The 26,596-nt window shown below is 39.3% G+C and overlaps 1 protein-coding gene across 3 annotated transcripts in view; it reads left to right on the forward strand.

Moving 5' to 3' along the window:
* The window catches only part of SESN3 (sestrin 3), a 38,657-nt gene extending 12,635 nt beyond the window's left edge, over window positions 1-26,022 (forward strand). Inside the window, exons 1-10 of one of the 3 annotated variants that reach the window (XM_027642647.1) lie at window positions 8,750-8,767; window positions 10,698-10,763; window positions 13,754-13,951; window positions 14,645-14,827; window positions 15,238-15,474; window positions 16,984-17,152; window positions 19,393-19,508; window positions 21,916-22,106; window positions 23,381-23,525; window positions 24,355-26,022. In XM_027642647.1, coding sequence (XP_027498448.1) covers window positions 13,757-13,951; window positions 14,645-14,827; window positions 15,238-15,474; window positions 16,984-17,152; window positions 19,393-19,508; window positions 21,916-22,106; window positions 23,381-23,525; window positions 24,355-24,441 — 1,323 coding nt within the window. In that variant the 5' untranslated portion in view covers window positions 8,750-8,767; window positions 10,698-10,763; window positions 13,754-13,756 and the 3' untranslated portion in view covers window positions 24,442-26,022. Of the gene's footprint in view, window positions 1-8,749; window positions 8,768-10,697; window positions 10,764-13,753; window positions 13,952-14,644; window positions 14,828-15,237; window positions 15,475-16,983; window positions 17,153-19,392; window positions 19,509-21,915; window positions 22,107-23,380; window positions 23,526-24,354 lie in introns of those variants that run through there. The other 2 variants (XM_027642476.1, XM_027642562.1) reach the window with 2 other exon arrangements.
* The last annotated feature ends 574 nt before the right edge of the window (window positions 26,023-26,596 follow it).

Below are 26,596 nucleotides of genomic sequence, written 5' to 3' on the forward strand. Positions count from 1 at the left end.
CTAACTGTGTTGAACAGATAGTGTACAAATGGGCTCATTCAGGCACAAAGGAGCTCCATAACACGTGCTGCATCTTCTAGACTGGATTAGCACGATGCTTATTTCTACAATGGTCCAGTTTAGCTAAAATATATCCTTGTTTGGGGAATGCCAATTTCTTATCTTTATTAGAAAATAGGTTCCACTTTAAAATAGGAATTATAGAATAAGTAGTATTCTCAAACCAATCTGCTGCAGATATATGACAGCATTAGGGCAGATATAGTGGGTCAGGTTGAAACTCAGTGTTCTGTCTCTGACAGTGCCCAAGGGAAAATATTGAAGGAAGAGGATGCGAAATGGAGTGGTTTGTCATGACGCTTCCACAGCTCTGTCTCTCAGTCTCCCAAGTATTTGCAACTTGTAAACTTCCTGAGCTGCAGGTGATTTCACCATATTTAATAAACATTCTTGTAATTCTCTTCCATGAACTTGAACACTTTTAAACACGCTGACTTCAGGTGTCCGCAGCATCCTACAGCAAGGATTTTCACAGCTTAGTTGCACATTGTGGAAAAGGTTAAGTACCTCTGCTTGAGCTTGTCACCTGCTGGTTGATTCCTAATCCTTTTATTGGAGGTGGTAAAAGCACACTATGCATGGACTGTGACAGCCAGGAGGCAATCAATTAAAATTTCTTGACATGCTTATGACAGCAAGCTCAGCAGTTCAGAGTTGCTTTCCAAGACTCAAGCGACTGTGTTTCACAATCCTGTGTGAAAAAGATGGCAGAAAACTAGCTGGGGGAACTTTAGTACTGAGGGGAGCACATTTCCCTCCTAAATCTGTGTGACAGGATTTGGTTTTCTTAATTTTGGCAAGTTACTTCCATGACACTTAAGATAGTTCCTGCACACAGATTTAAAATAACTACTATGATCATTTTGTACATAGAATATGTGGGGAAAACAGTTTGAAAACCCATGCTTGTGCCATTTGCTTGACTTTCTTATGTCTCGGAATAGAATTTGGTTGTATATAGTAGTTGGTAAGTAAAAGGTGCTTGAGAGGATGTTTCTTGTACCAGCTGTACCAGCAAATAGATGGTGTCCTAAAAGCTTTTATCGAGCTGAAAACATTACAAGGATACAGACTTATCAAAAGGGAGTGTTGGCTGGGGGCTTCTGTCCCTATTCTGTCCCTTCTGTCCCTATTCCTTGAGATGCAATGAAGAAGCACCTGTGATGTGCTCCAGATAATGAAATGCGCCTTTGCAGCAGGTTTGCTGCTCTTGATAAAATTCAGACTTTCCACCTAAATGTCCTGGTTCGATGGCTGATCAGGGAAGCAGGCAGAGGGTGTCTCATCCAGAATGTTAGGAGAACAGCTGCAAGAGGAAAGAGCTATAACCGTATAGTGACATTGCTTGGTGAAAAGTAGTGGAAGTGCCTGGGAAACAGGGCTGTATGATCTGAGATCTCATAGCTACAGATCAAACAGCTTTTCACATTGGAAAACTCAAACTTTGCCTTCTTGGTAGATTTCCACACTTTACTAATGAATATTTTTCAGTGTTTGGTAGTTAATAAACAAGTAGAGGCCATTCACTCAAGAGTTGGGCTTAATGATCCTTGTGGGACCCTTCCAACTCTGAATACTCTGTGACTCTATGTAGTGTTTGACATTAGTCACACACATTGCTTGACTAACACATCAGCCAGCAAAATAGCTTGCGTGGCCAGGACACCAGTGCAGCCTTGTTGCTTCTGCCAGCCTATCATGCAGGTAGTTGAAGCTGGGAAAGAAACTATTTTAGAGAGCTGGTGCAGGGGTCAGAGCCCAGCTTCCTCCCCTGCAGCTGTGGTGGGACTGATATACTAATCAGAGGAGGATATTGTTATTATTTTTTGCATTAAAGTGCAAAGGTAAGACTCCATACTCATGAGCAGCTCTCTTTATGGCACTGTTCACTCCAGACTGTCAAGCTTCACCATTTCAACTGAAAACTCGGTAGTGACTGACTTAACATTTGTATGGTTTCTCAAGCTGGTTGTGCAGCTGAGTTTCATGTGCTCACCTGACTTAAGAACTGTTAAGCAAGGACTTCTTAAAAACCACTGAAGCCAAGGATTTTTTTAAAGATAGCTTTAAATATTTATAGAAGAGCAGCAGTTGTACTAGTGACTGCAGTGGAGGCATAACTGTAAGAGTCTTACCTTAGTAAAAATCCAAATTTTGATGTTTTAAGTCACACTGCACGTGAAAAGTCTCTCTCTGTGCTCTTCGTCATAATGAATGCAATGGAAGTACCAAAGAGGAAAGGTGAGAGAATGCAGCCTTGATGCCAGTCGCTGGTTAAAAATTCTCCCAGTCTGCTTTTATAATAACCTGCAGTAAAATGCATCTTCTTTCCTATAAACCCTTGGTGATGATGATCTCTGCTGAAATGCTGTAGTACTGGAGGTTTTTCTAGAATGAATTGCAATGGAGTCCATTTAAGTCTTTCTATAAAAAATTGTTGGAGTATTTTGCTGTGTACTGCTTTTACATTAATCTAGTATTTCAAACATTTAGCATCTTCAAAATACATTAAAAAAAAAGAAACAAAACCTCCATACCCTAGACCACTTTCTTAACTGTAGGAGAATGCCATTAGACATTTACAGTATGGATGAATACCATTCTATTTTGCCTGCTTACAAGGCATGTATTTTCAGACAATACTTCTATTAAAAATTCGGTAGAGCATTCTTGGGAGTCAGTTCTGCCAGGGATACATGATGGATTTGCATAACCCTAGGGGTCTTTCTCTCTTTTTGTTTTTTAATCTCCACCAGTTAGGCCTCTCCAATTGGCAGAATGCCCAATAAATCAAATGTGTGCTTGATGAATTGAAGTATTTAACCATTCGATTACTGTATTGTAAAGAGGCTGTGCTCTCAGTAGTTAATTTAGGTATTAATTCAGGCCTGTCAAAGCAGCTGCTGCTCTATCTGCACTTTTTAGCAAATGTTTGTTGTACCTGTTGGTTTGCTGCATGGATCAAATGGGGAAGTCAATACGGTCTCTCCATAGGAGAGGATGGAGACCACACGTTCGACGACACAGTTGCTGCCCTTAACCACACTGAGCCTGCAGCCTCCTGTGCACATGGGACCCCACTGGCAGAGTGAAACCAGGCTTGGTTAGATGGGCTGTGCTCAGTCAGGACAAGGCAGCCCTCTGCATGGGAGGCAGCGGATTAAAGGATACGCCGTGCTGCTTCTGAGACTCTTCATTAACACACAGCACTATTGTCCTGGCTGATGAGGAGGCAGATTAACTCAGTGCAGTTTTGCCAAGTTAATGGCTAAAGGCTGTGTTCTCCAAACTAGATGATATTGATCGGTCTAGTGTATTGTCAGATTTGGATTAAACTGGAAGGGTGGAAGGGAGCCAAGGTACAGATAAAACAAGTCCCAGCTAAAACCACTGAAGTTTTCCATTGTAACTTTTGCTCTTAATATCTGATGCTGTTGAAAAATAGAAAATGCTCTTCTGCTGTACTTGTGGTATATTGAGTCATTTAGATACTCACTCACAAGATCTTCTGTCCTGAGGGCATTTGTTGGGGAGCACACAAGCTCCAGTGTTACTGTTGGGTGTGTGGGGAGGGAAGGAGGTGAAGTTCTCCAGGGACAGATGATAGAAGGATTGTTTCTCACTTTTTAATTACTTTTTCCCTGTTGGGGTTTTTTTTGGTAGATTGGTTGGTTTTGGTGGGGTTTTTTTAATTTTTGTTTTTGGAATGCTGAAGTAGACCAGAAGACCATTTGTTGTCTGCTGGTGGTACATACCTTGCCTAACTTTAGATCATTACCTGCTTAGCCATAGATTCCTGTTAGTCTATGGAGGAAATTCAGGCCTTTCCATAGCACAGTTGATCTCATTCTGAGCTAGACATCACGTTTCTTATTTAGTTGTAACCAGAATCCAGCTGGCTAACTCTGATTTGGGTGTCTGATTTAGGTCAGTTGAGTTTCTGCCTCAGTATCTGATAAGGATTGGAGCATGAATACGAACTCAGATTTTGAGGTTTGGCTTAAATTAAATGGAAGTGATTCTCGAGCAACAAGAAAACAGAAGAAGTAGCTATTTGTCTCTCATCCTTTTTATATGTTAAGAATCAATATTCAGGTTTGACTTGGCACCATTAATTGAGCAAATTTCCTTGAGGTCTTTTTATTTTTCCAGTCAGGAGCCTCAGCCTTACTTTCCCAGTTATATGTACTCTGTACTTCAGTTATTTCGGTCAATACTGAGATACAGGTGTGTCTTTTACTTGGTATATTTAGGTCTATTCTGACAAAAATGCAAAATGCAGTTCAGGTTTCTTAAATAAAGAAGTGTTTTTCAGATCATTTGTTACTCTGACGTTTGACTTGCAGTCCTTACCTGTCTGCTCCCAGCTGAAGGTTGGTTTTGGTCCACAGAAATTATCTCCAAGACAAAGAGAGCAATACAGCAGTGGGAATAATAAGGATGCAGATGTAGACTTTCTTTATGAAAAAGGTGATAGGCTTTTCTGCCAGTAACTTCATGTTCAGTTCTGAGTTTTTCTTCTGTAGGTCCAAGTGTACCAGATATCTTTCAAAGAACAAGGAACTGCTGTGGGACTTAGGCTGCCTGGCCATCCATCTTGGGTTGGGTAAAAATTGCTGCCCTTTGGTTTCTAATTAGTGTGAATTGTGTTCTTAATAGCTAGTGGAGGGATGGGAACTTGGGATAGGCTTCCTTTCATTGTGTGAAATCCAAAAGGTCTGTAACCTGTTACCAAAGCAAAAGCTCCCCATCAATTGTACTACACTGGCTCTCTTCCCGGCTCTTTGCACCACTTCATCAGCTGTGAGGCACAAAAATGCCAAATTCTTAATGTTAAAAGTGACTGTTTAAGTATTTTGAAATGCTGTTCCATAAAAAAGATTTCCTGCTGTTTGACTTCCTCTGCTTATTTTCATCTTTATGGCTTAGTTTGCATTTTTGGAGTTGTACAGGCTGTTAAGAGGAAGAAACTGTTGCAAAATCACTTGAAATACCCCTAACAAATGACTGTAGGCTAGGACTTTTACTTTGTGAACTCTTAACATTTTGACATTGTTTGTTCTGAACATCTCTCTTATTGTTTCTGGAGGTATGTCCAGGGTTTAATTATAGAAGCGTATCAGTCATAAAGATGAGTTCTGGATTGTCATCTATTAAGTGTTCTGTATCATTCAGATTATTTCTCTGCAAATTTTTGGGATTTGGCTTTTCTTTCTCAACAGAAATGGTTTTGAGTAACAGCACATTGAAGTTTACCCTTCAACTGTATATCCAAATTTTTGAAGTTACAATGCAAACTTCATTTGAAATGAATTGTAGATATATTCTGAAGCTATAAAGCTCCCAGTTTTATTACATTATCTACCATAAACAGATTTTTTCTTTAAAAAAATGATGCATCAATAAATGTTTGTCAATAAATGTCGAAATTTCACAGCTTTGATGAATACAGTTTTTTGTTCTTGTCAATCAGAGCCTCACAGGAGTACTGACATGTGAAGACAGGTAAATTTTGACTATTTAGTTTTCTTTTTAGTCAGCAAGATTATGTGTATCTTTACCTTTTATATTAATCCTCTGTCAATTTACGAAAAGTATTAAAGTTTCCATCTAAAATGAATTGGGTGCATCCTAATCTCCTTGCAAAGCATTTCTTCTGCCTAAACATTTCTAAACTCTTCTTCCTCTGCCAAAATGCAACTTGGATACATAAACAAAATTCCTCCTGCATCGTAAGGAAGGATTTGAATAAAAGTAGAAGCTAAGACAAAATCAGCGTTCAGACAACTTTATTTTTTTTCATGCTTTCTTCTGTCTTCAGTGAGGATGGAATGAACAGATGGTCCAGACTGTAAAATTGTGTTATTATTTACTGAAACCTGGAGCATTTCACTGTGATCACAGACAGTGAAGGTAGACCCTGCTCCAGGATCTAAGAACTGAAAGTGAAAATGTATTCAGTGAGCAACAGTGGGAGTAGGAGAAACCAGTTTGTAGGTAGGGTTTTAACCAGCATCAGTAGCAAATAACGCTGCCTGTACTGTGTGAACCAAAACACAAGGCATTTGTGTCTGTCACACTGAAAACCAAAAGTGGGCTCTGCAGCATTAAATCTGTGAGATTGAACTGGTGTATTCTGAGTTTGAAGATTTATAATATGGGAATTATAATATAAAAGATGGGAAAGTGGGAAAACCGGATACCTTTGGGGAGATTCAGCCCCAGACAGGGAGTCCTATACCTAGTTCTCCACTCCCATCCAGATGTCTCAGTGACAGACTTGACTCAGATTATTGCTGCAGATGATCATGTGTATTAAAAAGAGATAGAACACTGATTTTAAATAATAAAGATCCTTATAAATGCTGGATGGTAGCAAAGTTGCTTGTAGATTATAATATAACAAAAGGTGTAGTAAATAATTTGTACTTACTACCTTACCCACAAAAAACATTCCTTCTTGTTTAAGAAATAGTTTTTTCCTCAGGAAAAGCTAATTTTGTGATGCCTTTAGGGTTTATATGTGATCTGGTGCTGTTTATTATCCTGATGTCTTCATAGCGGTGGCAGATTTTGTCAGAGGGGAGGCTCTGATCCCATTCATGAGGGTTTCTTGGAACTGCGCTGGGAGTTCACGGACACAAGTGGCAGCGTTGCCACAGCTTACAAAATTCTATCTTGATGTGCAAAATGAATTTTTTTTCCCTAGAAGCATGACCACCTTGATGTCAAGTTCAGAATGAATCAGCTTTTATGTGCCACATGTGTGAGAAGTGCCTGTGCACCTGCAGCAGTGTGACCGCTTGCTTCTTGCCTATGTTTTCTGCATTCATAGGCATTCAGAAGTACTTTCTAAACCAGCTCTTTGATCAGCCCTGCCACCTAGCACCTCTATTCTCAAATAAAACAGCTTCCTTTTAAAGCTTGCTAAAAATAGCCATTTTTTTAAAGCCTGAGGACACAGTGATTCATGTGATAGCGAAGAGGAAGAAGAGTTATTTCTTTTGCTTTAAGCTTTGGAAGGAAAGCTATTGTGCTTGTTCCAGTGCCAACTGGGCTTTTGCTTGCTCCCACTTGGACTTCATGGCCGCATTGCCAACCAAGTGGCTCTGGCATCCCTTGATCTGCCATGGCAGCCCAGCAGCTATTTGAGATGCAGGTGCCATGTCCCAGTGCCCATCTTGGCTCTGGAGAGAGGGTGCACAGTCACTGCCATAATTGAAAATAAACCCTTGAGATGGCAAGTTGCAGCTTTTGTCTCTGTGGCGTTTGTGCAGAGCTCACCCAAGGATGAAGATATTTCTTGCAATTTATAGACAGGGAAGGGGGAAATGCTTCCACTTTGTCACTGTTAAAATTCCTGATGAAGCTCCCAACACCATTGCAAGTGCAGTGTAAGGACAGGAAGAAGTCACAGATAGAGCTTATATAGGCCTGTTTGTTCATGAATTCCTGTAGCAGCTCTGCAGAGGTCTCGTTCTGCTGTCTGACACCACAGTGTACAACTGCTAAACCTGCTTCTAGGCTCTGGCTTGCAGCGGCCCCTCTCTCAATAACCTGCTCAGGTGCAGTTTTTTCTGCTTTGAAGCTCTTCATCTTCTCTTCTGAAGAAACAGCCCCTAGAAGGGCACTAGTCTTAATGTAAATGGAATTGGTTGCAAACCTTTTGAGATACTTATTCCTACTCTGACAATGCGTTTCTGGAGGAACATGACACAGAAAATGGCTGGTATATGTGCATACAGCATTTTAGTTGCTGAGCAACCTCTTTCTTGCTTCAACCACTTAGCATAAGAATACCATTTCAAACAAGATACTTGGGACCCTGGCTGACTTAGTGATAGCTAGTGTAACCTGCAAAGACTACTTGGACAGGAAAACAAACCCACTTTCTTGAAAAACAAGAAGCTTTGCAAGAACTTCCGCTATAAAGGACCATATATCTGCAGTGTTGCTTTCTAATTCCCATACACAGTTTTTTATATTTGGGTTCTGGAGTAGACCTTAAATCACTGTTCTAGATAAAGCATGCCCAGAAGCAGTGGTTCTTATCTACAGCTCAACAAAGTTATCTTTCTTAGTGCTTATAAGCTTACCATGTTTTTACTAATAGCATCCTGAGAACTTGTGCAACCAGATGATGTTTGCTCCTTTTCTCCTGACAAGCCTGTTTTAACCAGTTTTAAAAAAATAAAAGCTTTGCCATGAAGGCAAAATAATCTTTCGTGTTGATGGAAGGGGGAAGAGTATGCACTTCTAATATTGAAAAAACCGAGGTCCCTGGAAATGTGCAGTGATAAGACTCACCAACTTGAATAATCGTGTTTGGGCTTTTGGTGTTTTGGTTGTTTGTCTTTTTTTTTTTCTTTTCCAGGCTTGTGTTTGTTAGAATTGCCACCACCCAAAAGGCACTGGGTTTGTTCTTTTTGTAAAAGATTTAACACACATTTTTCATGTCTGACTATCTTCTTGGCTTTCTGTCATCGTTCACAGGAATTAATTGTTGATACTTGCCTATATTCATCCACCCAAGTACCATTTCCTCCTTTCCTTCTCAGCAATAGCTTATCTGCGGAGTCAAAGGAGTAATACCAGTCATATTGAATGGGAAAACAAGGGAATGGAGCCCAGATCCTGCTAGAAGCAACATATGGATTTTTTTGCCTTGGTCTGCCTCGAGTACTAGCTTTTGCAGAGCCTGAAGAAGGTACAGATCAGAGAGCAAGATGGAGAATTCAGTGGTTCAGCTCTGGTTTAGACCTGTGCTCCAGCGAGAGCTGACAGTGCGCAGATGTCCAAGTTGTGTCACTCGTGCAAGCTGCTTCCCTCAAATTATTCAACATGAAATAGAGGTTTTAAACTTTAATTTTCAGATAACCTTTACAAACCAAGCAAAATGCAACCTTACTAGCAATCTTGGAAAGCATTTCTTTTTTTTCAGTGTTGGCAGAAATGACTGGCTGCTGGCAAGATTGTGTATTTGAAGTGAGAAGATGTCTTCCTTTGCCTTGTGTAACTGTGTGAAGAAGGGGTTGCATGTGCAGATACCCGGTATCTCTACATCCTACTTTAGACTGAGTACATTTTATACGTAACAATAATTTTACAGGATTTTTGTGGATGTGACAGCAGGTAGCAGATGCAGTAAGTTGTCTCCTGGCTGCTAGGCTTCACTCAATTGATCCAGCTTGTTTCTGCATCTTTTAGAAGCTAATTGTTCCAAAGTCACAAACTCAATTGTCCTGCGAGAGTTTGCTTTGGAACATCTTTCCTGAATAATCACTGTTGATTTTTGCTTGTTATTTTTTAATCTAATTTAGAAAGGACAGAATGTTTTTAAGGATCAGGACAGTGGTTACACAGCTCCAGTGGCTTGATTTTCCTTTGTGGAAATCAGTGGCACATTCATTCTGGGACTGGCACTGCTGTTTGTGCACATGGTGGTTAAGCTTAAACCTGCCCGGTAGAGGTATTTAAGGCTCATTTGTTATGGAAAACCTCAGACTTTATGTTAGGGGCATGAAATATTTAGTATGCAAATCCAATACTGCTGTTTATGGATAACATATTAAGAGTCACCAATGCTGTAGTGCAATTAGGGGCTTGAGACAAGTGTGCGGTCACCCAGATAGGTGGAAAATAACCATAAAGAGGAAAAGAAGAAAAGACAACAAACAACTGCTTTAAATTACTGCAAAGGAAATTCAGATTAGACGTTAGGAAAACGTTTTAACAATCTGAGGGGTTAGTCACTGAAATAAATGACCCATGGAGACAGAGGAATCTCCAGGAGGATTACACCAACATTGGTCAGGAATGACATGGACAGTGCTGGTCCTGCCTCTGATGATCCAGGGGAGCAGGCAGCCTCCCCAGGTCCCCTTCACTCCTCTGGCTGACAGCAGCCATGCTGTAAAAGGCTCCAGAGTTTATCTTAGTTCAGTTTCTTATCCCTAATAAATCTAAAAAGTCCTCTGGCTCTTGTTACATTATCAGCTTGTTCTGTACTAAATATGTCCTCATGCCTTGTATCTGGGGTTTGCATACCGAGGCTTGTGCTGCATGCATTTTTCTCCAGGCTCGGCAGTAAGCGAGGTGACCATTTCATCAGGTTTCTAGAACAAACCTGTAATTTGGTCTTGCTAGTTTGCTTGGACTATGCTTTTCTTGCCAATATTTGGCACACAAGGTGCTTATGCTCTTCACAACACTAAAGATCTCATCAGATGCTAATATTGAAAAAAAAACCCAGCATCTTGCTTATAATTTCCTGAGTGTGGCTTTTTTTCCCCTCAGTTTTCAAACTTCCATTCAGTCCAGTAAATGGCTAATTTTAGCATTGTGCCAGATGTTCTGTTGCTATTGTCTATGTATCTTCAAGCTGGTCTGTAAACCAACTGGGATTAGATTTTTTGAGTTTTCTTCTGCCTTATCCCTTGCCAAAATTGGTGCCATTCCTTCAGGCAAAGTACAGGGGATGTAAAGCTGATTTAAATGTAGTGTGGTGGCATCACCTCCTCAGTGGGCTGTAAAACATCCAGGTGGCTTTGGGAAGAGAACTGAATCCAGACCTTGTGAGATAAAGCGAGTTAGTATGTTATTCCTGATGCTGACTGAATTATGTGACTGTTTTACAGGAAAAGAGAGTACAAGTCTCCCCACCATTGACAAGAGGACCAAGTGCCTTTATACCAGAGAATGAAGTAAGTTTGCAGTTAGCTGGGCTAGGCGGGTGATAGCTTTTAAAATAGCGATACTGAAAGACAGTTCTATGACCCTGCTTGTTCCATGGTACCCAGATGAGCTCCCTTGAGAGCAAAAGTGATTGTTTCTCTTGAGCAGGTTCCAGTGGGTGAGAACCACCCTGTCCTTGCACACAAGTGGTGCTGTTTGACATCTTCTCAGTCACCAGCACTTCTGGACACAGCCATGAGTGGCAGCTCTGCTCTTCTCAGGCAGCAGTTGAACACATTACTCATAATGCCAGACCTGAGGGGAGGCCTGTCCAGTATTGCAGCAGTATAATTATACAGCTCTCAGAGCAGTGTCTGACCTTCAGTTTGAGAGAGTTTGCACATATGACTTCACTCTTCAGACTGTAGCTGTGGCTCTTGAGAGAATTTATGGTTGAAAGATATGGTTGGATTTCAGACTCAAGATTTCTGCCAATGACTGAATGTTCGAGGTAAGCTCTGATTTGCAGTTTGCTGCAGTAGGTAGAAAGTTTGCTATGGTGGTGTTCTCCCGTGGTCTCAATCTTCACAGTCTTATAGTTGCTAAAGACAGATAATTCACATACCAGAAGGGCCAAAAAGACATTGTGAAAGATAAGATAGCTGCTGTTCTCTGAGTCTCTCTCCATGTATACACCAACAAGGTTAAAATTTAAAACCAAACGGAGAGGGTGTAAAGGATGCCAACAAGAAAACATAATTAAGCAAAAAGGAGGAGAGGTCAAAGAGTCTTTTAAACTTGGGAAGAGAGGATTAGAATGAGTTCCAGCCAGTCAAACTTGTGGAGAGAACACCACCCTTTCGCGTGAAATACAAGGTGAAATTGAGATGCCAAATTTTCTAATTACCTAGTTTTTCTCATAAAGTTAATAATTATATTAAAAGTAGAAAAATAAATGTAGTTAAAATTGTAACATATTTTGAGAGAATTGTTAATGAATTTATTTCAAAGCTGAGAAGCTGAGACACTTGGTACAGGCACTAGCCAAGGGTGCAGGAGAAATCTCGGAAAGGAGTAACCCAAGCAGTTGCCCAGTACAAGCAGGGACCCTCCAGCTGTATGGATAAAACAGCTATTCAGTATCACAAAAAAATGCTAACTGTGGTTTGTTAAGCAAATTGCTACCTTTTTCCCTCACTCCTTGTCATGAAATAATGGAGCAAATAGGAAGGATTTAGTTAGAGACTAGTAACACGCTGAATGTCTCACAAATCTTGATAATAACACTGCTGGTGTTATTATGCCTGATTTATTGTTGTAATGGAAGGAATATGGGCAGAGCAATAACAACTTAATTGTAAAGGTTCCTTTAAAGCTGTTAAAGTGCCATAAGGCTTTAAAAGCAGAGCAAAAAAATATGTTTATGGATGGTAATAAATCAGGAGGAAATACATGCACAGTATGAAGAGGATAGTAATAGAGGTAAAGATAAATCTTAGAAATAATAATGTGGCATATTGCTACACCTAATATAGCAACAGTGCAGTCCTATCTGACTATATTTTGATGCTATCAGTAGAATTTCTATCCATAATTTATACTGTTACTAGGAAAATCCCCTGGCAAGCTGAAGAAGATTAGAAACCTATGTTTGAAAAGTATGATTTCCCCAAGAAAGCACTAAATGAGACAAAGATCTCTTAAATATACTTGCTGAAGAATAAGGGGGACTCCTTGCAGTAGAGGAAGGGATGTACAGTAGTAAGTGAGATAAAGTGATCTCTAATGTGTGAATAAACTTCTGACAGTAAAAACATTATTAAGGAAAACTGAGAAGGCGTCATTTTGAGTACAAAACACAGAAAAGTTGTCATAATGAAGATGCACGTGTAAAAATGATGGAGCTGCCTAACTGTATAGTTGTTTCTCCCTTTCTTTCTGGGCTCATGAATTAAAATAGGAAAGTACACTGGTGAGAAGTGAAAATGTAGTATGTTGTTGGTGTTTCTTTATATGTAACTTCTATATGAGATCTGATAGAAAAATATTTGAGACACGGTCCACTCATCATCCCATCACAAAGAAAGAAAATGTATTTGAAGTAGAATATTGTGTCTTCCTGGTTTTGGGCACTTTCTAGCTTCATGTGCAGTAAGCTATCTAAAATGTGTTCTCATGTCATGGTGTTTGCAATAGTAAACAGGCTGGTTTATTACTATGCAATGTCAGAATAAATACTGGATACTCTAGTCTTGCACTTGTAACTTCAGTGGTGAACATGTTGAGAGTGGCTGTTCTTAGTGATAAACACTGAGTAATAGCAGTAATACTGTGTCAGGGCTTGCAATGCAAGAGCTACTTATTCTTCTACTGTTTCATTTCGTCTTGTGCCCAAGGTTTGGATTGGTTGGAATAATTAAAGAACAGCTTTTGTTTAAAGAAAGCATTAAATTCCTATTCTAAATAATACTTCAATGTTATGGACAAATTAGCATTTGATCTCCTCTTCAATTATACAAGCACAGAAGGGGTAGATTGCCAGGTTGTTTCTATAATTTAGTTACATAACCTAGTTCCTCTCCATTAATTTTGAAATTGGTTTTAGAGCTGAATGCTCGGGTAGTATGTGTCTATACAGGCTGTCTTCCACAAATAATTTACTTTCCATTTAGTTCTTACTTACTTCCAGCTCTCTATACAGGTTTGACTATAAGCATCTGTGACTTTAGCTGTTTTGGAAAGATCTACAGAAAAATGTTTTTGTTTTTTGTAGAAACAGTAAAATAACAGGGGTTTTGTATAAAGTGCTCTTCAGTTCTCAGTATGCAAGTAGGATCTGTATGTGTGTATTTGCATGCATGCAAGCATGTATGTTTATAAATATACATCCAGATCTCCATCATTGCCTTTAAATCTGTACACAAGGAAACCTTTTATACCACAGTATGTTTCTCCCTGGGGCTAAAGCTAAAGAAAATATCTCTCTCTCTCTGCTAAAATGTGTCCATCTTATTTTTAGGTTATGCAAGCAAATGGTTTGGATGAACGTACTAATCTTCTTGTGGAAGAATATTCTACGTCTGGTCGCCTGGACAACATCACACAGGTCATGAGTATCCATACTCAGTACCTGGAGTCTTTCCTCCGCAGCCAGTTCTATATGCTGCGCATGGATGGGCCCCTTCCTTTGCCCTATAGGCACTACATTGCTATAATGGTATGTACCAACAGCCTGTGTATCTTCTCCTGCAACTTTCACTTTTGTATTTAGAAAAGGAAGAAAAAAGGAAGACTTTAGAAAGGAGAGATTAGTGTGATATTTTGACAGTGGGTGAATTTTTGTAGCAGACTTTTATCAGAATAAAGCATGCCTAGCCAGAAGGTTTTCAGAGAGAAAGGAAGATAGGCAAGGTACCTCATTCCCTGTTTCCCGCAGCGATACACTTCTCACATGCCAACATCACTGTGCAGCAGTAAGATGAGATGCAGTGGATTCGACTCATGACAAATTGCAGGTAGACACTAGGAGAGCAGTTTTTACTGTGAGGATGTTGAGACATTGCAGTGGGGACCACGACAGGTTCTGTGATCTCCAAAGCTGGAGATCTTGTCAGGACAAGGCTCTGAGCAACCTGTTCTAAGTCAGCCCTACTGTGAGCAGGGGGTTCTCCTCTAGTGTTCTTTTCCAACCTAAATTATATTCTGCAATTCAGAGTAAACAAATGTATTTTTATTAGAGAATCCTCCGTACTGTATAGAAATGCATTACAATATAACAATATAACAAGGCCTTAGGAATGAAATTGTACTTAAAACATTGTTTTGTGTTAATAACCTGTCTTCCACCCTCAGCAAAATCAGATTACATGATAATGTGCTGCACTTTTCCCTCTGTGTTTAATTATTCCAGGCTGCTGCCAGACATCAGTGTTCCTACCTAATAAATATGCACGTTGATGAGTTTCTAAAGACTGGTGGGATTGCAGAGTGGTTGAATGGTTTGGAATACATTCCCCAAAGACTGAAAAATCTGAACGAAATAAACAAACTCCTTGCACACCGGCCCTGGCTAATCACAAAAGAGCACATTCAGGTACCTCTTCAGTCATACCCTGTAAATAGCAATAAATGTGTGGTAAAAAGGACTGCCAAGCACTATGTGGGTGTCTGGTTAGGCTCCATTACCCTGAGTTAAAAAATTCAGGGAAGTACTAGTGCATCGAACAAGCTAATAAATTCTCCTGTGTGACAGGAGAATTTGTGTGACAAAGCCAACAACATTTTCTTTCTAGGAATAGCATTGGCTAAAATGGCCCCAAAGGGAAAGAGGTAATCTGTTAGTTGTCTCTTTTTTTTTTTCATCCAGTGAGAGTTTGTGTGCAAGAGGAATATGGTATTATTGGAAGAAAAGAATTGATCCCGTTTTAAAATGCATAGTGTTTTATAGAAAAGCTGGAGGCCAAAGGAAATTTTATATTTACACATTTTTTATTCTCATTTCAGAAACTTGTCAAGACTGGGGAAAATAATTGGTCTCTTCCTGAACTGGTGCATGCTGTTGTCCTGTTGGCACATTATCATGCCTTGGCAAGTTTTGTATTTGGTAGTGGCATTAATCCAGAGAGAGATCCGGATACATCTAATGGAGTCAGACTTATAGCAGTCAACAACTTCTGTGTCTGTGATCTTGCCAATGACAACAACATAGAAAATGCATCCCTCACAAGTAGCAACTTTGGGGTTAGTGTTGCAAGAAAATTCTTTTGCTTGCCTCTGTTTTGCATTAGAAAACTTTCTTCCTTTCTTTCCTGCTTAAATTTCACGGTAGTTTGAAAGTCTTTGTCTACTTTATGGGAGTGCTCAGTCTGGTAATTCTTACATTCACCCTGGCAATTTTCTGTATAATCCATGGAAAACCAGTATTGTAACTGTGGATGGTAGTCAGAGGAATGTGATTTTGATAGTTAATCTCACAACCTATTTGGCAAGACTAAAACTTTGCTTTCAGCAGAAAGCTTCAAGTTCCAGTTTCTTCAGACAGTGTGGCATTGATGGAGCATGGTGGCATCCATTTTCTAATGTGGAATAAAAAAAAAGAAATGGAAAAAATAGTAGTAGTAGTAATAGTAATAATAATTTTAACTTCAAGGCCTACAATCACAAAACAGGTCAGTTCTGAAACACTTCCATGTAGATGGGAGGAAATGTCTGAAATAAAATTACTTAATTCTTCATGCTGGTGTTTCAGTCTTGAATCAACAGAGAACTTTGATTACTAGTTAATTAACTTAAATGTGAACTTTTTTTCCTGAAAGGGGCTCTATAATGCTTTTCAAGACATGTCCTTGAATTAATGCCGACTGACTAATTAGCCACGTTGCCTTTGATGGAAGATCAGGACTATGAGAGACTCGCTAGATATAATTTTTACAATTAGTAGAAGAATGTGAACATGTGATCGCTCAGTTCAATTGCTGTGTCTTAAACTTCTAGCCTGTAAGACATGCTAGCTCATACAACGAGGGTGTCTTACTCCCCATTTGTACTGGGCCGAGGGTTGCTGCTGAGTCTGTGCTGCTGGTTAAGCACTGAGCAGCATACTAGAAAACAATTATAGCTATAGGCAGAAGAACAGACTCAAAAAGATGGAAAAAACCCACTCAAACAATTTATCTTATGAAAAATCTGAATGATAAGTACATTTCAGAGCACCCAAAACTTTGATATATTTCTAGGAAAAAGTGGTCTGTTTTCCTCACAAAAGTAAGAAAAAGGGTTCAACATAATAGTTATTTTGAACATACATAGTGAAAAGCACTGCTTTACCATCTGAGGTTGTGTTTCTGCATTGCAGTATTGCACTGTATCTCTTCAGAAACATATTTTCGTTACCAATAGACTGAAAAAAGTTACCTTCGTATTAAAAATTGTTTTCTGATAGATGTAGGGCCCACAGATGGATTTTCCTGAGCTATCTACATGAGGGAATGTATAAGTGACTGTGGTTCCTACGTTCGAACACCACCTCTATGCTGTTAATCCCACTGCAGAAATTACTGCAACAGGTTACATTAATGCTTCCCAGGTCCTGTCTTCTTGCTGTCTGAAAGCTGTTGTCTGTGCTGTATGTGACAAAATGCATTCTGGCGTCAGTTTTTGTGTTTGCTGCTGCTGTCTGGTTTTGAGAGCACTTGTTGTCAAGCATGAAATCCGAAGATGACACACACTGTCTATCTTCTAATTTTGCAGAATGTCATGGTGTTTTTGCAGATTGCAGATTCTTTAAGTGAGCTGGAGGCTTTGATGGAAAGGATGAAGAGACTACAAGAAGATAAAGAGGATGAAGAAGCCTCTCAGGAAGAAATGGCAACTCGCTTTGAAAAGGAGAAGAAGGAGAGTCTGCTAGTAATTAGTGGAGGTATTTGTGCTTTTCCAGTTCTATTTTGTTTATGCTTTGTAAGAAAAAAATACTTGAGGGTAGTTCAGTGACTGAAACTTTTTCTGTTTCTTTATTCTGGCTCTTCATGAAGTAGGAGTGTATTAGGTGGTCTTGTCACTTGCTTCATCTGCTTAAGATTTCTTGATTGTCAAATAACACCATCCTTTTCACAACTTGAAATTTAGCTTTTGTGTATTAAAAAAAAGGCTTCTTTAAAAAGTAGTGAGTAAATTTCTCTTTCTGTATATGCTCTATATCTTCAAAATAATTCATTCATATAAATATTCATTAATACTTCAAAGGTTTACCTTCTACAGCACTTAGAACTTCAATGACATTCCTAAGTAGCCTTCAGATATGACATTTAGTTTAGGAATTAGATTGGAATGAGACTCAACTTCTTCACCGTTTACTGCCCAGCTGGAAAGGACATTCATAACTTGCCGTTCTGAGTGATCATACTGCTGTGCTGTTCCACTGCCTGTGTTGTGATAGAGATTCATAGCATTTTTTTATTTTTAAATAATGTTCAAAATTCTGAGCTGAAACCTTCTTTTCCATATTCTTCATATGCTCTGGAGGCTGCCATTTCTAACAAACCACAAAACAAAGTCTGCTTCCTGTAGACAGGAAGATGGGGTTTTGTTTGCAAAGAAAGTGTTAGAAGAAAGAATATTATTAAGGCAATCAGAATCTCCAGCTATTTCCTCATAGTAGAGCCTACTTGAAGGTGATTGCTTGTATCATTTTGAGAAGTGACCCATAAAATGCTTCACATTTTACTACACTATTCTTAGCAAATTTAGTTCTCAGTAGCTTTAGACCAAATGTGTTTTAAGGTATCAGTGTCTTTGTGCAATGAGCACAAAAGGGAGGAAGAATGTGTTGCGGATCAGCAGAGAGATTGTTTTGTGGATCTCTAGGAACATGTAAAGTCTCTGAAAGAAGATACATCCAACAACATTGTGGCTGGATTTTTAGAAATGGTCATTGTATATTCTTGCTCTGTTTTCCTGTAGTCAGGCAGTGTCAGCAGTGCAGATAAACAGACAGTCATTGCAGCTGCATTATCAAATCATGACTTCCATGAGTCTCTGCAACTTCAGGCATATGAGGAAAAGGACTGAAGGGTTTTTTGGATGATCTTGCTAATAGTTTTATTGACTTTACTCCCCCTTTGCCTTTTGCTGATTTTAGCTGAGGAGTCTGTGTGTGTTGGGCCTTTACCCTTTCATGAAATTCAGTGCTTGTCAGGAGAGAGGAGTGTATGTATACAGGTTTTTTTATTCTTTGCTGAGAATTTACTGTGGCAGATGTTGTGCAAGCTTCTTCCTACACAGTTATGTTTTGATTGTTTAATGAGGCAAAGAGGAGATAAAGCATTTCTGCAATTCTTAAATTAACTGACTTTTCAAGGTGCTAACTGGGGACATATGGCAACTGTTCTGTCAATGCATGTGGAAGCGAGCCACAGTTTTAACATCAGGGTCAAATGCAGTCAGCTATGCAGTAGTCAACTTCTGCAGAGGTAGTTACACAATCAAGCCACCTGTTTATTCGTGAGGGAAATATTGATTCCTGATAGAGAACCTGCGCTTGCTTAGTGATATGTTTTGGAGCTCTTTGAAGATGCTTAGTTACTAGAGCTTCTGGCAGAATTTCACCCTGATGTACTGTAGAGCTCTTTGCTTTCATAAAATCTTCATCTGATATTTACAAGTGGAGTGTTGCATTGCTGTCTGGTTGCTCATACTCCGGATTATGGAACAGAGCTGGTGTGATTCCTGACACCATACCTGCTCAGTGTAGCAATCCTGTTGTCAAGGGTACATTTTTCTGTATCTTAGCCAAACACAATGACCTTACTAATGGGATTCACCTTCCTGATTTAAGATATCTAGCCTCCCTCAGAAGTCAGCAGAGAGAAAAGCAAACCACCAGTTTGAAGTTTAGCCCATCTCTTCCCTTTTTGTAGAAGTACGTTAAGATGTCTGGTACAGGCTGACATTTAGTAGGCTCAGTGAAAGCGATGGATCCCATACAAGCAGATTAGGATTGAAATGTTTCTTTCCTTTGTACCACTATTCTCCTTTGTATCACTCTTCTCCTTTGCACGACTTCTAAAATTGTCCTCTAGTCCTGTCATAGAGTGGTAGATGGAAATCAGCACTAAATCACATGCTTGCCTAAAGCAAAGCATTTTGCTGTTTTATTCACAGCATTTGATGATGAAATAGTTTCTACAGATGTCTCTCGTTATATTGAAGATCCTGGGTTTGGGTACAAAGACTTTGCAAGGCGAGGAGAAGACCATCTGCCAACATTCAGAGCTCAGGTACCATCTCTTTAAAGCACATTCACTCAAAGAATGTTCATGTATCTCACTACAGGGCAAGTAGCATTAAAGAGGTTGTAGTGGGGCATGTTTTTTGCATGCTCCTTTTCTTGTCCTCATCCATTAAATAACTCACAAGCTTCCACAGGTGTCCCTGAGATGGAGTCTTTTACTATTTTTAAATCTCAGACAAGGTAGTACATGGCTTTCTGTTTTATGTCCATTATTACCAGTATTAATGTTTTAAAACTGTAAAGCATATCGCTACACCTGGAATAAAAGTGAAAGGCAGAAAAGAAACAATTTCTTTCCCATCCCTCTAGATGTTGTATTAAAAAAAATCCACTGGAGGAACTCTTTATTCCTATCATCTTTTTATCTAGTATTCTCTGCCCAGTGGTTATCAATACCTGTATATATATATATCTCTCTGAGACCCATTTAGTGAGTATTGTTCTCATATGTGCACCATATCACTGGATTTTGGATGCTGGGAAAGAAAAGGAGTTCCTAAAAATGATTACTGAAGTTTTTGATATATTTTAATACATCTTTTGTACATGCATGCTATTGAAAGAACAGCATGCACATTTTATCTGTGCATTTTCTTATATATTGGCATCTTTTTCCATGACCAGAATCCTGAACTTTGTAAAATATATAACAGGAGGGACATTCTAAGTTGTTCTGTTCTATCTTAATAGAGTACATTAATGATCAGTCTAGTAATAAATTGAAAGCAATGAAAGAAACCTTAAACCAAATCAGACAACTTCAATTAAAACAACAGTGGGTGTAGGAAAACTTCATGGTCAGAAGATGTATCTAAGACTGTAAAATACAGAATCCACAGTCACTCTCAGGAAATGTATTTATCTGTATAGCAATCTCTACCTATCTGGATAATTTACTCTGTGGTCTTTATATGATCCTGAAGTAACTTGTTACTGCCAAAAAGAATAAGGCAAAGTCTGTGCCTATAAATCAAACATTCTGCTTAACTACTTTAGGAGCAGCAGGCTCCCTTGGATAAAAGCTCTAGAGAAGTTAAAATTGGAACTAAAACATCTCTACTCTTAAATAAACAGAAGAGCTTCTGGCCTCCATTCAAAGGAGTCACCTTGATAATTTAACTTTTTTATGTCTGGCTTTTAACAATTAGGTGTATATACCCACAGCCTCAAAAATGCTTTGCTGCTGACGGTATTTAAATTGCAGTAGTATCCCAAACTCCTGCAAAAAAATCTAATCTTTATTCTGATAAAGCAAGACTGCTTTATCTCTGTGGGTTTAAATTCAGTAATAGAAAAAAGTATTCTATGCACAGCAAAATGTGTTTAAACTTGAGGGGTTTTTTTTGTTTTTTTCATTGTTAGTGAGCAGCACTTTACCGCTTCTGGGCCTTTTGGCTTTCAGAGGCTTTTGTGATGCCCAAGGTGTCCTGGACGCCTTTCCAGGGCTGTGTAGGTAGGGCATATTTCTCACATGCCTTTTGGTCTTTTGTACTGGCAGCCAAAGGCCCAGTGTGATGTTGTGGCATGTTTCAGATGTCACGGAATGCCTCTGTTAGGCAACCGAGTAATATCCTACATGCTCTTCCCCACTATCCTAATCAGGGGGACAGTAGAGTAGACATGCTCCAAAGTGCCTAGGAGAAGACCCTTGTCCAACAGTACCTTTTGTAAATAGCTAGGCACAGGAAGGACATGGAGATGATCCCCTTGATTGTTAAAGTTACCATCAGTGATTGAATGATCGAACACTTGCCAAGGATGTGGGCAAACTAACATGTTCTGTGTGACCACTGCACGAACTGTGGTTGCACTCTTCTCTGAAGCAGAGCGGTTCTCCACTGCCGATGCCATGCAGTCTGCAAAGATTTCTCATTCCTGATAGGAGCAGGCAAGCTTCTATCCTTGCAGTCCAGGTGATTGTCTAAGACCAAAGCAGCCTGGATTTTATCAGTTTTTTCAGGGACAGTTCAGTGCTTTAACCAATGGTTTTACATCCTATCTGGAAGTAAATACTCCATCTCTGCTCAGAGCTAAGCATCAAAGCCTCCAAGAGACACAAGTTTTTAAACTTACAGGCCAATCCCACATAGAATGCTACTTTTCAGAGTGACGAGGCAGAAGAAAATTCCCTCAGTGCTTCAGGAGAACCTTAGGGTTTTTTCTACTGTAGGCTAATGATATCCAGCTAGAGATAGGGTGTTGTAGTATGATATTCATTGCCAAGAAATCTGGGGGAATGGAGCAGGTGATGTGGATGAAGAATTCAAAATGCAAACTTGAGGAAGAGAATTAAGTTATTATTATCAGACAACAAAAACTGTTGAGCCATAGAGAGGATCAGATAGGGAATTCACTTCATTTGTACATTTATATATTTCCTTCTCTTCCTGTAGGACTATACTTGGGAGAATCATGGCTTTTCCCTTGTAAACAGGCTTTATTCTGATATTGGGCATCTTCTGGACGAGAAATTTCGGATGGTATATAACCTCACATATAACACTATGGCAACACATGAAGATGTTGATACAACGATGCTAAGAAGAGCTTTATTTAACTATGTCCACTGTATGTATGGAATCAGGTATGGAGAAAAATCCCCTGGCTTAGAAATAGACTTTAAATTATGTAAACAGAAAAATGAACCGTGTGAAAAGCATGATTTTAGATTCTAGGTGTTTAAAGTGAAGACAATACCTCAGTCTGGAAGTTAGAGTGGGTTTGCTGGCATATCAGTATAACTTTTCCATCCAGTGCAGAAAAGAATTATCAGGATATCAGGATAGAAATTATTATGGAAATGTCTTCTCTGAAGCCAGTCTGAAAACTTTGTTCAGGAAAAACAACATCTCAAAGCAAGTTCACAAACAACACGAAGTTGGGCAGGGAGGGTAGGAAGGCTCTGCAGAGGGATCTGGACAGACTGGATTGGTGGGCCAAAGCCAGCTGTATGAGGTTCCACGAGGCCAAGTGCCGGGTCCTGCACTTGGGTCACAACAACCCCATACAGTGCTACAGGCTGGGGGAAAGAGAGGCTGGAAAACTGCCTGGTGGAAAAGGACCTGCAGGTGCTGGTCCACAGGGGCTGAACATGAGCCAGCAGTGTAGCCAGGTGGCCAAGAAGGCCAATGGCATCCTGTCCTGTATCAGCAATAGTGTGGCCAGCAGGACCAGGGCAGTGATCGTCCCCCCTGTACTTGGCACTGGTGAGGCCACACCTCGAATCCTGTGTTCAGTTTTGGGCCCCTCACAACAAGAAAGGCATTGAGGTGCTGGAACATGTCCAGAGACAGGCAGCAGAGCTGGTGAGGGGCCTGGAGCACAAAGTCTATGAGGAGTGGCTGAGAGAGCTGGGGGTGTTTAGTCTGGAGGCTCAGGAGGGACCTTCTCGCACTCTACAACTACCTGAAAGGAGGTTGTAGCCGGGTGGGTGTCATTCTCTTCTCTCAGGTAACAAGTGACAGGATGAGAGCAAATAGCCTCAAGTTGAACCAGGGGAGGTTTAGATTGGATATTAAACGTCTTCACAAAAAGGGTTGTGAAGTACTGGAACAGACTACCTAGGGAAGTGGTGGAGTCACCATCTCTGGAAGTGTCCATGTGGATATGGCACCTTGAGGACATGGTTTAGTGTTTATCATGGTGGTAGTGCTGACTAAACAGTGGACTTGATGTTCTTAAAGGTCTTTTCCAACCTTAACAATTCTATGATTCTGCTAAGCCTTTTAGATGTTAGCAGGTAGTTTTCTGTCATGTATAATAAATGCTCCAATTCCCAGGCTTAAGAACATAATGCTGCAAAAGACAATGCTTTTAAAAACTTATATCAAACAGAGTGATTGCCTGTGTTATTTTTAGGTATGATGACTATGATTATGGGGAAGTTAATCAGCTACTTGAACGCAGCCTGAAGGTTTACATAAAGACAGTGACCTGCTACCCAGAGAGAACTACCAAGCGCATGTACGATAGTTACTGGCGTCAGTTCAAGCACTCAGAGAAGGTATGTATCTCAAAGCTAAAGTGGCTTCACAGAGACCCCTCTGCTGTTTAAAAATGAACATATAGGGACACCTAAAAACGGCAGTATCTATCAAATGAACTGTTTTAAATCAGAGAAAACCAAATGAGATTAATTCATTGAGTGTTACCAGTTTTACAAAAATACTACTTAATGTACTGGAAATACTTTCATTTTTTTATTATTATAATTTTGAATGGCTTCTTTATAAAATGGACAACTGTAAAAGAAAAGTAGATAAACTTGAGAATGCAGAAGTGGTGAACTATGCCAATACTTGGGATTTAGAAATCAAAAAATACTTAAACTCGTATATATATATTATATATATATATATATAATCTTCATGGTGTTTTTTAGCAATAAAGATGTCAACATGCCTTCAGATATCCCCATGAAATGCTTCCTGACAAGGGTTCAGTGCTTGTGTGCCTGCTAGCCTAATCTGGCATGGAAACTGTTCCTTGTTCTATGTTCCTATAGTGCTCAAAGGTGCTAGTAAAGAAAACAAAGTACAATTCAGGAAGAACTAATGCCATTAAGATTTAAAAAAGGTCTATTGGGAATTCTCAGATGGAAGATTGCTTAAAGCAGCAGTTGAGGCTAGTTTCTTGCAGTCTTGGAATGTTGTCCATATTGGCATACTACACAACAATCTCAAGAGGAACTGTAATACTGCAGGAGAGTACTGGAGGAAAGGACATAGTTTTCTTCAGCAATACTTTACTAAAGGTAGGAAATTTTAACCTAAACAAATAATGATGTTGCATTCAGAGGTGAGCTAAATGGCTGATTTAATTTTTTTTAACAGGTTCATGTCAATCTACTTCTAATGGAAGCTCGGATGCAAGCCGAACTTCTGTATGCCCTTCGTGCCATAACTCGTCACTTAACCTGAAGGATTTGCTGGGCAGGAGTAAAGAAGTTTTTACTAAGTATGTAAAGACCTTTTGAAATAGATACACACCAGAAGCTGTTTGTGATGTAGCATCAGGTTATTCAATTCTCTAGTGTCAAAGTTTAGCCGTGCTTCTTGGCGGCTGTAATGTGCAATGACGTGTTTTATTTTCTTGATGCTTAACATTACTAATGATAACAAAAGTAACACTGAGGAGCACTACTCTGCATTGTTTCCGCCTGGATTTCTGCGCAGTGGTCAGGATCCTGAAACTGTTTTTATTATATCCAATCCTAGCGCTTTGCTCTTTAAGCACTGGAGTGAAGTGCTTAGAGACTTCTTTTTCCAAGCAATCATGTTTCAGATTAGTGGAGTCCAGCAGAAGATCAGTTCTGCCTGTCCTGAGAACGTACCACCATGTCGTGACTCATGACAGAGACACGCGGGCTGTGTTGCATTGAAATGCCCACTGGATTCTTCTGTGTCTCCCGGAGACTGCTGCCAGTCACTGTCTTACTACAGCAATTGGAGGTGATGCGAGATGTGGATGCAAACATCGAGCACACTTTAATGTGAAATTAATCTTGATAAATCCTACAGCATGCTACTGAAGTGCGAAATTCATCTGCTTTGTCATGCCCCTTCCCAAGAGAAGAGGCCTCATGATTTGCCATTTCAGTCACACTTACTGTGTTTCAATCATGCATAATCTTGTTTTACTGACAGTCACCCTCAGTTGTCCTGACAATATCCATGCTCATCACATGTTGCAATTTTTTTAGTTGGCACCTATAAAATTAATACGCAGGCTGACCAAAAATAGGGTTGTGGGGTTTTTTGCACTCTCTCCTTTATCAATGTTGTAACTAAGGAAAGTAAAGGAAGGCTAGCATATCTGTTCTTTCATATTGGATGTATAGAAATTTACTTCCCATAACTTTTTCATAGCATGAAATTGTAATATTCAAAGTTTAAAAAGTTTCTATGCATTAGTGTGAGTGAACAAAAGAAAAGTGCAATATTTAAAAAGAAAGCAAGCTTTTTTCCCTGACATGCCACTGCTAAAGTGTCCTTCTTATATAGCCATAAAGAAATTTTAAAACCAAATTTCTTTATTGTCTAAGGCCTAGCAGTTTTGTTTTAGCTTTTACGGCTTAAGACAACCTGATACTGAGATGCCAAAGCATCCCCAAAACAAAGCATTTTTGGACAACCAGTAATATTGGGGAAGGGAAGAAATAAGCTGCCAAAAATGTCACACTTTTGTGCTGGTTTTTGTTGCTTTTGACTAATTTTAAGAGCACAAAATGTTGATATTTATAGCTTTATTTTGTATTGCATTAATGAACCAGTGAAGTGCCTAAAGAGATGCTTAAACTTACCCAGTAGAACACAAGTTGTCACTGCTTCAACTTTTTTCTGTTGGTTTGGACTTTTCATATTTCTTTTGAGGAGGGTGACCTTTATTTCTGTGGCATACATTCAAAACTAACTAGTCAGGTTTGTTTTTAATGTTCCATTGGATTGTAGAAATTAATACCGAATTTTTTTTCATTAGTGATTGCAGAATAGTTAAAAAAATACTACCAGTCATATTTTGACACTTTTCATTTACAAAATCCTGGACCAGTACTCTTCTAAAGTTAGTTTTCTCTTTTTTCCCTTTTATGATCCTTGCTGTGACTTCGCATGTTGGTTTTTCCATTTTATCTGTCTGTTCCAGATTGGAAAGCTAAATGATTGTACACTTTTCTGCACTTTCAGACTGCAGACTCTGCATGTGAAAACCTTTTGAGGAAGAAATCAGTAATTAATTTTTTTAATGTCATGTTGGCTATTTAGAAAACTACCCAACAGACAGCATCAGACTGTCTTCTAGAGAAAGCATTGGATAGAACATCAGATTTATTTATCTTGTATAGCTAACTGCAAAGATTTCTCAGAATTATTGAGATGCTCATATGTATGAACTTAGATTAACTTTCTAAGTTGTTATGATTCTTTTTCCTCCCTCCTGTGATTGTAGTGGCCATACATAATGGCTTTTGTGCATAGAACAGTTCTGCTGAGAGAAGTTTTCATACAGAAGTTTGCTTTTTTCAAGTGATGGGAACTGTTCAGTACTATTTTAAATTCCTTTGTTTTGAAAAGTCAA

Source organism: Corapipo altera, unplaced genomic scaffold (assembly GCF_003945725.1).
Source record: "Corapipo altera isolate COAL_440 unplaced genomic scaffold, ASM394572v1 0, whole genome shotgun sequence".
NCBI classification, from domain to species: domain Eukaryota; kingdom Metazoa; phylum Chordata; class Aves; order Passeriformes; family Pipridae; genus Corapipo; species Corapipo altera.